Source organism: Cyprinodon tularosa, unplaced genomic scaffold (assembly GCF_016077235.1).
Source record: "Cyprinodon tularosa strain WSP-4 unplaced genomic scaffold, ASM1607723v1 ctg195, whole genome shotgun sequence".
Classification (NCBI taxonomy): domain Eukaryota; kingdom Metazoa; phylum Chordata; class Actinopteri; order Cyprinodontiformes; family Cyprinodontidae; genus Cyprinodon; species Cyprinodon tularosa.
In genome coordinates this window covers 841,419-854,807 of record NW_024038707.1, presented here as the reverse complement: position 1 = coordinate 854,807, position 13,389 = coordinate 841,419, and the positions used below count along the sequence as shown (strand labels likewise).

The following is a 13,389-nucleotide window of genomic DNA, read 5'->3' as shown; positions in this document are numbered from 1 at the left end:
TTTTTACTCTTAAAGTAAGATAATTAGATAAAATACACTTGAAATAAGACAATGTTGTTGTGTTTCTTATTTTAAGTGTAAATTGTCTTGTTCTATTGGCAAAATGTCTATTTTACCTCCTTAAGAACAAATGCATTTTATTTAAGAAAAGATGACTTGTCTAGATTTCGATTTTTTCCAGTGAGAAAATGTAAAGATACGCTAAAGAGAGCATTTAAAAAAAAAATCACATATTTACCAACTTTTGATCAGCTAAGATCAACTTTGGATCAGTTTTAATTCCCTATAAATTAAATACTAAGAAACATCAGAAACGTTGTGGTATTTATACTTTCTTTTTCCTTTTGTATTTATTTTTCTTCTTTCGGTAGCGAACCCTTCATCAGTTGGCCTCCAAGGTAACATTTGCGCTCAGAACAGCTTTAGTGATTTTTTTTTTTTTTAAAGAGGAATCCCATCCAGGGATTGGATCGGAAAATTAGCCTGGGGCTGCAGAAAGTCTTTGCAAAGCAAAGGTTAACAAAAATCATTTGCTTCTGATAAAACAAACATGATTAACAGTGACTTTAAGTGACAGGAAAAAAAAAAAAAAACATTTGATCATAAAGTGTTTTGGATAATAAGACGCGTGCAAACAAGTGCTGGTTACGTTATAAAACTATGCAGAAGAAAATCTTTGTTTTCTCAGGAACAGCCAGTTCCATGTCTGTCAGCTTCCTGCCAGGAACATCCAGTACGCTTTTATAAACAAATACATCCTCATTGCTCAGTGGAAGAGAGTCTGAGCCAGGAGGGGGAAGTCTGCTTAAGGTCACAGCAGGTTCACATTTTAAAATGTATTTTTTCGTCAGATTTCAATCACCAAAACCTGCGTGTTTCTGACTTGCAGAGCTGCTGCGAATAATTCACCTCTTGACCTTCCCTATCTCTTCGCAAAGCCTGGAGAGGTACTGTGTGAGCTTCACCATGGCAATGATGAGGGTCCCCACTGTGAGCGTGCACGAGGGCCACAACAACGAGTGGAGGACGACGCTGTGGTCGTACACCCTGGTCAGCAGGACCGTCTCCTGCTGCTCACTGGGGTCGTAGTAGCAGGAGATGTGCCGGTTCATCTTCAGATGCTCGGAAATGTTCATGATAACGGCCTGCATGGCCGTGCTGTCCTTTTGGCACCGAGGCACATAGACACACTGCAAGGAGAGGACTGAAGGTTATACGGGACATGATGTCCATTCAGTTGTTACTGACTGCAGCCAAGATCCACTTTTCCACAACAGTGAATACTAACAGCCCCTTTCTGAGCCGTGATTGGACGGTCACCAGGGCAACATGTGACTCCTGCTGTTTACATTTTATACGGTTCAGCAGTTCCCAGTGTTTTCACTCTGGCACTGAACTTACTTCGGAGCTAGCTTCCTGTGTCTCTTCGTTGTGCGACAGACGGCTGATACGGCCCGTGATGTTGACGCTCACGTAGACCTGCAGACAGGGGTATCTGGACACCCTCCAGCAGTCTGACCCGCAGCTGTATGAACAGTTCATATCCCTTATGACCGTGGAGTTGACAACAGCACAAGTGCCTTCCTCGGTCCACACACTGTTTCAACACAAAATAAAGGGTTTCAGATAAATTAAGAGCGAGCTTATCTAAATTTGCTTGACTTGGAACATAAAGGGATAAATAATTTATAGTTTTCCTTTTAAATGTAGGTTCTATTAAAAGCTGTTAGTATCTTACCTGCAGCGGAAAACTAAACTATCCTTATTGGAAATTCATAAAATATATGCCCAAATTAAGGGAATGTTAATTCCAGCCTGCTGCAGCTATCCTTTTTTTTTTCAGCGTTATTATTTTCATTTCGCCATCATAAGTACAGAGCAACAAAATTAACTCATTTAAAATTGTTATTCCTTATTCCATTATTTTTTTTTTACTTGCATTTTTAAATCCTTCTTTAAATTGCATTTTCTTTTTGCATTACCCATTCTGCTAACCTTTTCCGTGACCCTTCAGGATCTAAACATGAGAGTATCTTGACTGTTCTTTTCATGGGCGTAGGTTTGCATAGGGACCATAGGGACAAGTCCCTACTACACTGGAAAAACTATCTAAAAATGAGCAAAAATGTCTTAAATTAATGGATTTGCTCTTAATTTGAGTAGGTAAATGAAATGATTTGCCAATGGAATGAGTATTTTTACTCCTAAAATTAGATATTTGGATAAAATGCACTTGAAATAAGACAATGCAATTGTGTTTTCTTATTTTAAATGTAAATTGTCTTATTCCATTGGCAACGTATCTCAGTTACCTCCTCAATTCAAGAACAAATGCACTTATTTTAAGAAAAAATGACTTGTCTAGATTTCGATTTTTTTCCAGTGTAAAACGTTGGACGGACCTACCTGTCCCTACCAACAATTAGATGCGAATACGATGTTTATAATTCAAAATACAGCTTTTTTGCAGCAGTAGAGGAGTTCTGGAAAGGGGGATATTCACAGACAAAAACAGGTTTTATCTAAAATGGAAAATTTTTATTCATTTTTTTTTTACAATTTCGGTATAATTCTTGCTCTTAGTTGGTCACTCTGTGAGCTAAAGACATCTTTTAGATTCTTGATACGCCATTATGATCAATCATTATTAAATTTGTTGACATTATGTGAATAATTGATTAATCCAATAAATTGTTTCAGCCATAAATAAAATACATGAAATGGGTTAGAGTAACTACAGCCTACATGTAGAGCTTGTAGAGTGAAGTTAATATATTAAAATCAGTTCCTCTTCTATTTCCAGGGCTCATGTAAATACAATACATTTATTTGGCGTCCCTTGAATCTATTATTTTGCTTTGTTTTAATGATACAAAGAGAACATTTAAAAGATAAGAGTGGGTTTTACCTCTGTTTACCTCTGCACAATTCTATATCTTGAAAAAAAAAGTATAAATCCACATATAACAGACATATTTAGACTATATTCTGTTGAATTGGCACAGATTTACCTACTGTCTTAGTCGCTGGTAATTTCAAATACAAACCTTTTAAAAGTGGAAAAAAGTCCTATTTCCTCTTTCATCAGAGCCAGTAAAGCGTCAGTCATTGATAAACAGCATCTGGTGTGTGTAGTGCTTATAAAATCTGTATAAATGTAGAAAGAAATGCTGCTTTTCTCTTTAAACGAAACACACCCTGATTTTCACGTCAAGCATAAAAAAACGAGCATGCGTATTTTTGCATAGGACCAATGACATCAGACCAACAGTTTCACTACCAAAGTTGAAATTAAACCTACGCCCTTGGTGTTCTTAAAATTTATTTTTCTAGTTAATTTATTTCAAATTTGATATTTCAGCACCAGAGATGGGAAGTAACATTTAAAATGTTACTTCCATTTAAAATGTAGGCAACGGCATGAAAAAAGTGGTTTCTACTTTTACTTTTATACTTTAAGTAAATTTACAAGCCTGTACTTTGTTACTTTTACTTGAGTAAAGAAGTTTAATCAGTACTTCCACTTTTACCAGAGTATTTTTTAACACAAGGATCTGTACTTTTACTCAAGTACGGAAAGTGAGTACTTTTGCCATCTCTGTTCAGCACATCCTTCTCACATCTGAGGGCGGGCTTTCCTCTGGATTGAGGTGCAAACACGCATTTCTATTGGTCCGCTGAACGTTAGCGACATTTTGATTGGTTGAGAAGCGGCGTTAGTATTGGGGATTGAATCGAAGAGAATATGATTTGTAAAACGCAGTTTTAAAAGAATTAACTTAGAAAAACTCAATCTGAAAAACTGAAATTTGGGGGGAAAAAAGGGAATATTTAATAATAAACTGTAAGAATAACACATTTTTCAAACTGACAATAACATATCATGTTACTGTGGAACAAAATCCCTTTACACACTGGAAAAATTTCAAATCTAGATGAGTTATTTTTTCTTAAAATAAGTGCATTTGTTCTTGAATTGAGGAGGTAAAAGAGACATTTTGCCAATGGAACGAGACAATTTACATTTAAAATAAGAAAACACAATTGCATTGTCTTATTTCAAGTTAATGTTATCTAATTATCTTATTTTAAGAGTAAAAATACTCATTCCATTGGCAAACTATATCATTTAACAACTCAAATTAAGGGTAAATACACTTAATTTAAGAATTTTTTACTTATTTCTAGATCGTTTTTCCAGTGTACACTTATTTCTGAGAATTTTTGACTAGATCCAAGATTGTAAGACTTGGTTACAAATCACTTGAAAAACAATCTAGAAATAAGTAAAAAAGTCTTAAATTGCGTATATTTACCCTTAATTTGAGTAGGTAAATTAGATGCTTTGCCAATGGAATGAGTATTTTTACTCTTAAAATAAGATATTTAGATAAAATGCACTTGAAATAAGACAATGCAATAGTGATTTCCTATTTTAAATGTGAATCGACTTGTTGCATTGGCAAAATGTTTCTTTTACCTCCTCGATCTAAGAATAAATGCACTTATTTTAAGAAAAAATTACTTAACTAGATTTTGATTTTGTTCCAGTGTATACACTTTTTGCAGTATCCTAGTCTGTGGTGGGTTTACTTCTCCCAAGCAGAAGCCTTATTTAACCAACAGATAATCATTTATATGGTAAAGGGGCCTGATTGTGGTATAATTGCTTGTTTCAGCTGCTTGTTCAGATTTCCCTTTTCTATCAAGCAGAACAGTATGCATAAAGCAGCAGCATAAAGTCATACATTAATTTACCCGTAGGCCATATTATGGATAATTAGGAGCATGCATGATAAAGTCACCCTGCTGTTCTCCACAGATCTTTCCAAGCATCCACATCCTAGTCGATCTTTTTATATATCTGAGTGGATATTATTTTCAGTGGGAATCTTGCTTTACTAGAAGCACGTTGAGCAGCACAGCTTCAGACAGGCCATTACCTGTCTGCATAGGAGCGTAGAACTGTGATTCCCAACACAAAGTACATCATGACTGAACACAGGATCATTCCCAGTCCTAGAAATATGGCTCGATCTTCCCCAGGCTTTAGAGCCGTCACCGTTTTCTTCTTGGCCAATACGTCCACATCACGAAATTTCTGGTAAATCGACCTGAAGACAGAATGTCAAACCGCATCATTCTTTGCATCTTTAATTAAATCAATTTTATTTTTAACCTCTGTGTAGTTAAAGTTTCTATTTTTATCATCCGAGATGTTAAAAATATCAGTTACCTGGTCTCGGCCCCTCTTCCTGCTCCTGCAGCATTCCTGGCCCCTGCTACAAAAAACATCTTCCCCGGTGACCTCGGGGCTCTTGTGCTCGCTGAAGCGGAGCAGAAATTGCTGTGAAAATTACAGCTTTTTATGAGCAGCTGTTACTGACTTTTACAACCCAGCCTACAAAATAAGCCAAGGGAATGTCAAAGAAGAATTTACCTCTGATGCATTTTTCCTGTGTAACACTATTTTATGACTCGATGGGCCCAGTTCAGTAGAGAATAAAGCTGTTTCTACCAACCCTGCACACGCTCCTTCATTATGATGTACTGGCATAGAAAGCGCTCCTCATACAGCCGACTCTACGTAAATATCTCATTTTGAGTATAAAGAAATGCTTCAAAAGGCAAACAAAATGATGGATCGCTACAGATGAAAGGTGTTCATGCTGATGGGTGTGCGGTACACACCATGTCACCAAAGAGCACAGTGAGTACCTGTAGCTCTAATTATAGAACCATTGACTGATCACAAGAGATGTTAATCACACCTGTGATGCTAATTAATGGACACGCCTTGATTTAACATGTTCCTTTGATCATATTACACTGCAAAAATAATCTAGAAATAAGTAAATAAATGTTTTTACCCTTAATTTTAGTAGGTAAATAATATGATTTGCCAATTGAATGAGTATTTTTACTCTTAAAATAAAATAATTAGATAATATGGGCTTGTAATAAGACAATGCAGTTGTTTTTTCTTATTTTAAATGTGAATTGTGTTGTTCCATTGGCAAACACTGGAAAAAGATCTAAATCTAGAAAAGTCATTTTTTCTTAAAATAAGTGCATTTGTTCTTAAATTGAGGAGATTAAAGAGACATTTTCCCAATGGAACAAGACAATTTAGATTTAAAATAAGAAAACACAATTGCATTGTCTTATTTCAAGTGCATATTATCTAATTATCTTATTTTAAGGCTAAAAATACTCATTCAATTGGCAAATTATCAAATTTACCTATTCAAATCAGGGTAAATACACTTAATTTAAGAAATTTTTACTTATTTCTAGATCATTTTTGCAGTGAAGGGTCTCACTTATCTCCTCCATCATAGACAAATTGCACTTATTTTAAGAAGAAATTACTTATTTAGATTATTATTTTCAGGGTATTCTAGGGGTACCATCATTTTCTGTAAATTTTGAACTATTTTATGGAAGAAGATTAGGGCCACTAAAAAATTTAAAAAGTTAACTGAAAATTTTATTTCTGTGTAACATGGGAAAAAAGTCAGAATTATGACTTAAACCACAGAATTCTGAATTTAATCTCAGAATTCTGACCATGAAGGAAGAGATTGTAGTATGGAAGACGATTTTTTTCAGGGCCACTGAAAAAAAAAAATAATATTGCAGTATAATATGGAAAAAAAGTTATAATTCTGAGGGGAAAAAAAAAATCAAAATTCTGAATTTTTCCCATATTACACTGAAAATTTTTTTTAAAAATCAGTTAACTTTTTTAATTTTTTCATTGGCCCTAATCCTCTTCTGTACTATTTCATGAGTTTATTTCGTAACACATTCTGCTGAAGCATGGATGAAAAGCAGTCTTTTCTGTCTCCTTGAACCCCAGTCGGCCTCGGCAGATGCCAACTCACACTGATTCTACGTTCACAGCGGACGCAGCAGGCGCTGCAGAAGCAGCGAGTTTACATGCATAGTCGATGGTTGATGCGCGTCAAGGCGCAGCAAAAGGTCCCACAACGCGTTTTGAGCAGCAGGCGCAGCGCGTATGAGCAGCTGAAGCAGCGCGCCGAGCGCGTTTAAGCATCTGATGCGCGTGACGCGCCACAAACGCTCTGCTGCTCGAGATGGAAAAATTTAACTTTTGCTGCTCGACGTGCCGCGTCAACCAATCAGAGAAGCTGATCTGGGAGCTGGCAGAAAGACAAACAGATCGCTGATGATACAGAGCGCTATGATCACTCCTAGTCAACAGTTTATTGATGCATAAATTAACTTCAAATGCAGAAATCTGCCGGCAGAATATGTTCGCTTTTATTATTCTGGTGCCTTCAGTTTAGATTATTTAAATGAAAAACACCTACCAGCCGCCGCGGTGAACCGCGAGGAGGCGACCCGGCCAGAGGCTGCTGATGAATGGGATTCCTACTGACAGCACCGCTGGTATGTGGGGGTCTGAGCGGCTCCGACAGAAATAATATTAGAAGGCAGGATAATAATCTGGATGAACTGACTGCAATGATTAAGTTTTCAGGTGGACTTTCTAACTTTAAAACATATTAAAACTACTTTATTCACACTGATCACAGCAAATATAGCTGCAAGGCAAAGAAAGGATGGAGTAGCTCCGCCCAACGCGCGTCAGACACACTTTTTCACCATACAGCCAGAACTAAACTGGTACAAGCAGCAAAAATGAAGCAGCAGACGCGATTTTGCTGCTCCTGCTGCATCCGGTGTGAACGTAGCATGAGCCTGGTTCTGATGGAGATTTCTTCCTGTTAGAAGGGAGTTTTCCTCCCCACTTTCACTGCATGCTTGCTAAGTGCGAGAGATTGTAGGGAGTCAATGAGTCACTGCAATCAGCTGGTTATCCTAAATTAAAAACATTTTTAAGAATATCACTTAAAAATACCTTTTATAGATAAATCTTATTTTTTCTCTGGGAGTCTCTCCATGTTGAATTACGATACCGCATGAAGGAGCATACTGTTTCAAGAAAGAAAGCGATGAACAAAACACTTTTTTGTTGTATACTTATTTTTACTATCATTTAATTGATAAAGTAAATGTATTTTACATTCCCTCTATACCTTTTAAATCAATGCACCCTTGTGGAATCCATCTAATTACTAAATCGGGGTGAACTGTTATTGCCAATCTACACATCTATATGTTTTGGGCTCCAGAAGAAGAGGGAAAGAAATGCACCAACTGGACTGAGACCAGGAGTCAAACCAAGCTCGACCCCTTCACGGTCTGCATGCCTCCTCAGTTCCATCCTGGGGTCTGCTGTCCTGCACCTTTTAGGCGTTTCTCTGCCCTAAAGCATCTGAATCAAATAATCTAGTCATTAGGAGGACTTTTTTAGAACATGACTACATGCTGTGGAGGTAATTCTGCAATTTGATTCAGATGGGGAAGCAGACACATCTAAAATGTGCAGGACACCAGACCTCGAGGCTGGAATTGAAGAAGCTGCTCTATAACCTCTGCAAATGAACGGCCTGCTCTGCCACCTGAGCCACCCAGTGCTATGAGGGGCATTTTAAAAATTATTTTACATTTCAATGCGTTTCCGCTGCTAAAACCACAACATTTTGCTGCACAAAATAAAGAGGAACATATTCTGCATCTAGTTGTATCTGAAATGGGAATTTTTGAAATATTTTTGCATATCATAATGATTCATCTCCATAAACATGCTGTTCTGAATGATCTTTTGCAGCCTTTTGAAAGCTGGAACTGTTAATTAATTTGAAAAATCATAATGTATTCTACCTTACACCTACAGATCATGGCAAATTTCTAGATGGCCTGGTTTTTCTGTGATCACTGTCTTAACAAGCTCCTATTTCCTCCCAAACCTTTAAAATATGTCCCCATCTGTGCCAAGAGACATCAGCTGAAATGAAGGAAAGGTGGTAATACATACAATCAGAGGGAATCCACCTCCTGTCGCTGAACTGCTCTGATAATCCGGTTTTGGGACTACAAGTGTCAGCAGTGGCTCTCCCAACAAGGTCTGGGTGGTAAGAGGTAGCAGCTGGCCGCCTCTGATTTAAACTCTTACCCCAAGTGATCTGGATGCCTGTCATGCCCCTGACTGTCATGTGAGTTCTCTCTACAATGCACGACAGACTGAAAAGCAGACTGGTCTTGCACAATCACTGCCCAATATGTGAGCGTGCCTGTTTGTGGCCCGTTCTATATTTGTTGGAGGCGCTGCTCCATAGCCAGGATCCAGGATTTGAAATATCACTAATGCAGAACTTCAATATCAAACACTGGGGGATACGAGAATCAGCCACAAGGTGTCAGTGCAGCACAAACGTTTTAAGTTTTTTTTTATCTGTTTGATTTTAGCTCAGTTTTCTATTCATAACTGCAGATGGAGTTGTGTTTACATGCTGCTTTAACAAGAAGACTTAAAAGTAACCTGATTTTTACTTTATTTTGAAAATTTTACAAGAAATACAACAAATAGCTTTTGTGTTTTTTACCCTCATCAGATGCAGAAGCTCAAACTGCACCAGAGAGCAGGTTAACATGGTCTGTACACTGATTTGTGTTCAGTCTCCATGGTAACCAGAGATTGACTGATGCGGTTTTTCTGAGGCTGATGGAGACGCGTCATTATTATTATGTTATTTTGACACCAGTCAAACCGATCCCCGATATGTGCTTCCAACTTTCAACCAATTCTTGAAGCGAATATTCATTTTTCGTCTCCTGTTTGCATAATACAATGATGTGAAATAATATGCATGTCTCAGTTTAGATAAAAGAGAATCATGAACAATCTCTAAACAAACATTGTTTGTCTCTGCAAAACCTTCATAACAAAAACAGAAGGTTTACACAAAAAAGAGAGTCTCCTCTTCCTATGTTCTCCATAAATCTGTGTGTATATATATATATATATATATATATATATTTGCAGATTTCTTTTTCAGGGAAATTGCTGTCAGGAGTCAGCTCAGCAGACCGAGGCTCCATTCCTACCCTGGATAGAGTTCTTACTGTTTGCCCCAGGAAATGTAAAGAGATATTAGCCAGAAACAGGAAGTACGAGCTATAATTTGAGGTATTCATATTGAGCCAAAAGCTTAGCCTGAATGCATCTTGGGATTTTTTTATAGATGTTGTATGCATCGTGCAGAGAGGCGGAGTTATAGAACCAACAGGGAGCAAGAAGTAGTGATCATCTGTCCGAACGGCCAGTTAACTGAGCTCACTATAAAGGCCACTATTTAATCCTCACCCTATATAGCGATTGAGGGATCTAGGGGTTAGGACAGATGTTAGGACACAGCCAAAGTTTTGATTTTTGTAGAACAGGTGATATTAAGCTCTACATCTAATCTACTTAGAGTGAAGCGGGAGAAAGAGCAATAAAAAGTCCCCTTCAATGGAATGTAGATAACGTGGTTCACCATAACAGCAGGACAGAGGCCTCCAACTACTCCATTTGTGGCAAAAAAAACCCATGGCATACGGAATGTGGAGTAAGCGTTAGAGAAAAGTGCTGAAATAGCTCAGTTGGGAGAGCGTCCCACTGAAGAATTAAAGGTCCCCGGTTCAATCTTGGATTTTGGCAAATACCTATCAGGCTCTTCAGAGGTGGCAGAGTACTTGCTCCTCCAAAGGAGGGATGAATTCTTCAAAGGATACCCTCTTTCCTTGTTGTTTCCTGTTCCCTGGGTGGCGTGGCCATAAACAGAGCTGTTAAAAGTCCATGGTTATTGTATATCTTTAAAATTTGTCTGAGATCTAAGTTTTAATATAAAATTTATATTTAAATCCATTCATTTTCCATCACACTTATTATTACTGGGGTTCTGAGGGTCGCTGGAGCATCTCCAACACCCCTTGGCTCCCCTCAGCTGTTAATGGGAGAGAGGCGGGTTATAACCTGGACAGGTCACCAGTCACCAATGACAATTTAGAAAAGCCAATTATCCTAACAATCATGTTTTGGACCATGGGAGGAAGCCGGAGTATCCGGAGAGAACCCACGCATGCACAGGGAGAACATGCAAACTCCATGCATTTAAATTCAAGATTTATATCTAACATATATATTAATATTCAAGATATATTTATTATATGTAAGACTATCATATATAGATATATGATGTAGAACTACATTTAGAGATATATATACATATAGAATTTAGATTTAAAATTTTGATTTAAAAGTTGTAACTAAATATGTAAGAAAAATCCAAACAATTTAAAAAGATGTGTTAAATAACATACATTTCTTTTTACTAATTTTTTTTTTACATTATGTCATAATTTTTGTATGTGCATTGAATATGTGTCTGGGTTCAAACATAAGAGCCAGCTATTAATGATTAATGTAAAGTGTAGCACGCCATTATGGAGGATAAAAAGTGCCAAAATTAAATAAATGAATACAGCATTAAAAAAATAATTAAATGTGTCAATAATTAATTAAATGTGGAATTAAATAAATAAATGTGTCATTCATTAATTAAAATCACGTCACTAATATAAAATACCACAATTAAATAAATAAATACAGCGATAAACAATTAATTAAATGTGTAATTCATTAAATAAATAAGGAATTAAATATATAAATGTGTCATTAATTTAATAAAATACGTCTTCATTTTATTAAAAATATATATATAATTATTTCAGTGTGCATTTAATTATTTCATGGTCCTGTGTCGCAGTGCATCGAAACCATTAAAAGAATCTGTCAAACTAACCCATCAAAATTAGGGGGCGGGGTTAACGCAAATCTAGTCGCCACCTACTTTATCAGAGTATGTTCACAACCTGTGGATCACAGTCTCTGTAATCGATTTGCTTCGCCTTAATGTGCAGGGTGACCAATCAGGTGTTAGATAACCGCCCCCTAACTTTGATGGGTGAGTTTGACAGATTCTTTTAATGGTTTCATTAAATAGCAGATTCCTTAATAACACAAGATTTATATTTTATATTTTTTTTTTTACTTAAACATATTGTTAATATATCTATTTTAATTCCTATTAACAAACCTCAATATACCTATTTTATTAACCTACTCTATTGGATGCAGATGTTTAATACTGCTTGACAGACTTTTGGGTTGTTTTCTCTAACAATCAAATTGGTAAGAACGGAACAATGTATAGCAATACTAGGTTAGTGCCTATGGAATAAATACCCATTTCAAATCCACAAATATTCAATTCAGTTTATTTATATAGCGCCAAATCACAACACATTTTATCTCAAGTCACTTTACAGTTCAACCAGATCATACAGTCAAATTGATTAAAAGGGCCGGATTTATCAAGATCCAATTTTGCGTGCAGTAATTTGCGCTCGCAAACTGGAAATTTGCGCGAGGGGCTGAACCATGGTTTGCGAGTGATTTAACAAGAGTGATTGTGTAACTGGTGGCAGGTGCAAAACTGTTGGAGACGCCCTATTTAAATGATTGTTTTGCGCGTTTTGTGGTTTGCGGCAAAGTAGTTTGTACAAACTAGTGAATTAAGAAATTTAAATCTTACAGTGACACCCCCACCCCCTCCAAAAAAAAAAAAAAAAAAAAATATATATATATATATATATATATATATATATAAATATATATATATATATATATATATATATATATATATATATATATATATATATATATATATATGTAAATATATATATATATATAAACTTTGGCAACCTTTATTCCCTAAGGTGGTATGTGGCTGAATGTCTACTTCAATGCAGTAAAAAAAAAAAAAAAAACTGGTGTAGAAAAATGCACATATCAACTGGCTCACAAGAAGTGACTGTGGATGAGATGACTACGCGTACGCATCCCCGCAGCATTGGCATGTTGCTCCACAGGCTCAGGGGGGAGGTCGGGGTTCTCCGTTAGGGCATCAGGGCGACATGGCATTTAGAACATCAGACAGCACTTCTGAAAAACGAGATTGGGAGATCCCAGCTCTCGCTGCAACCGTACGCTGGAATGACCCAGATGCAAAAAAGTGCAATGTTGCAAGGAGTTTTGTGATATCTGGTATTGCGTGGGTCCTCCTTGTGGCTGGCTCCAAATCCATTCGGAGTTCCCCCAACAGCTCCAAAATGGCAATGCTGGATAAACGATATGTTTTGATGATCGTTTCCTCCTTCATTCCAAAAATATTCACACGGAGTGAAAAAATGCGTTCTCTGCGTCTCCTTGCTTCATTTCCATGTCTCCTTCTTGCGACAATAACCGCTGCCATGTGTGCGCAATTACGCATACAGACCATTTGCACCTTCTTTTGAAACGTGTTAAATATAGAGTCAGATACCGTTAGCAAAATTGCTTTCAGGTTTGATAAATCACTTTGCGAGTGCTAAATTAATATATTTACATGTTCTCCTCCCACAAGTCGCACTTTT

General features: G+C 36.8%; 1 protein-coding gene across 2 annotated transcripts; it reads right to left on the bottom strand.

Moving 5' to 3' along the window:
* Nucleotides 1-266: 266 nt before the first annotated feature.
* Nucleotides 267-9,136, bottom strand: LOC119782526 (calcium-activated potassium channel subunit beta-2-like). 2 transcript variants are annotated; one of them, XM_038283524.1, is made up of 6 exons: nt 8,909-9,130; nt 7,892-7,962; nt 5,237-5,329; nt 4,944-5,114; nt 1,402-1,597; nt 267-1,190 (listed from the first exon to the last, which is right to left on the bottom strand). In XM_038283524.1, the coding sequence occupies exons 3-6, from the start codon at nt 5,293-5,295 to the stop codon at nt 906-908; spliced, it is 711 nt and encodes a 236-aa protein (XP_038139452.1). In that variant the 5' UTR covers nt 5,296-5,329; nt 7,892-7,962; nt 8,909-9,130; the 3' UTR covers nt 267-905. The 2 variants fall into 2 exon arrangements, with proteins under 2 accessions (XP_038139452.1, XP_038139451.1); XM_038283523.1 differs by lacking the exon at nt 7,892-7,962 and having other exon boundaries at nt 5,237-5,327; nt 8,909-9,136.
* Nucleotides 9,137-13,389: the final 4,253 nt, after the last annotated feature.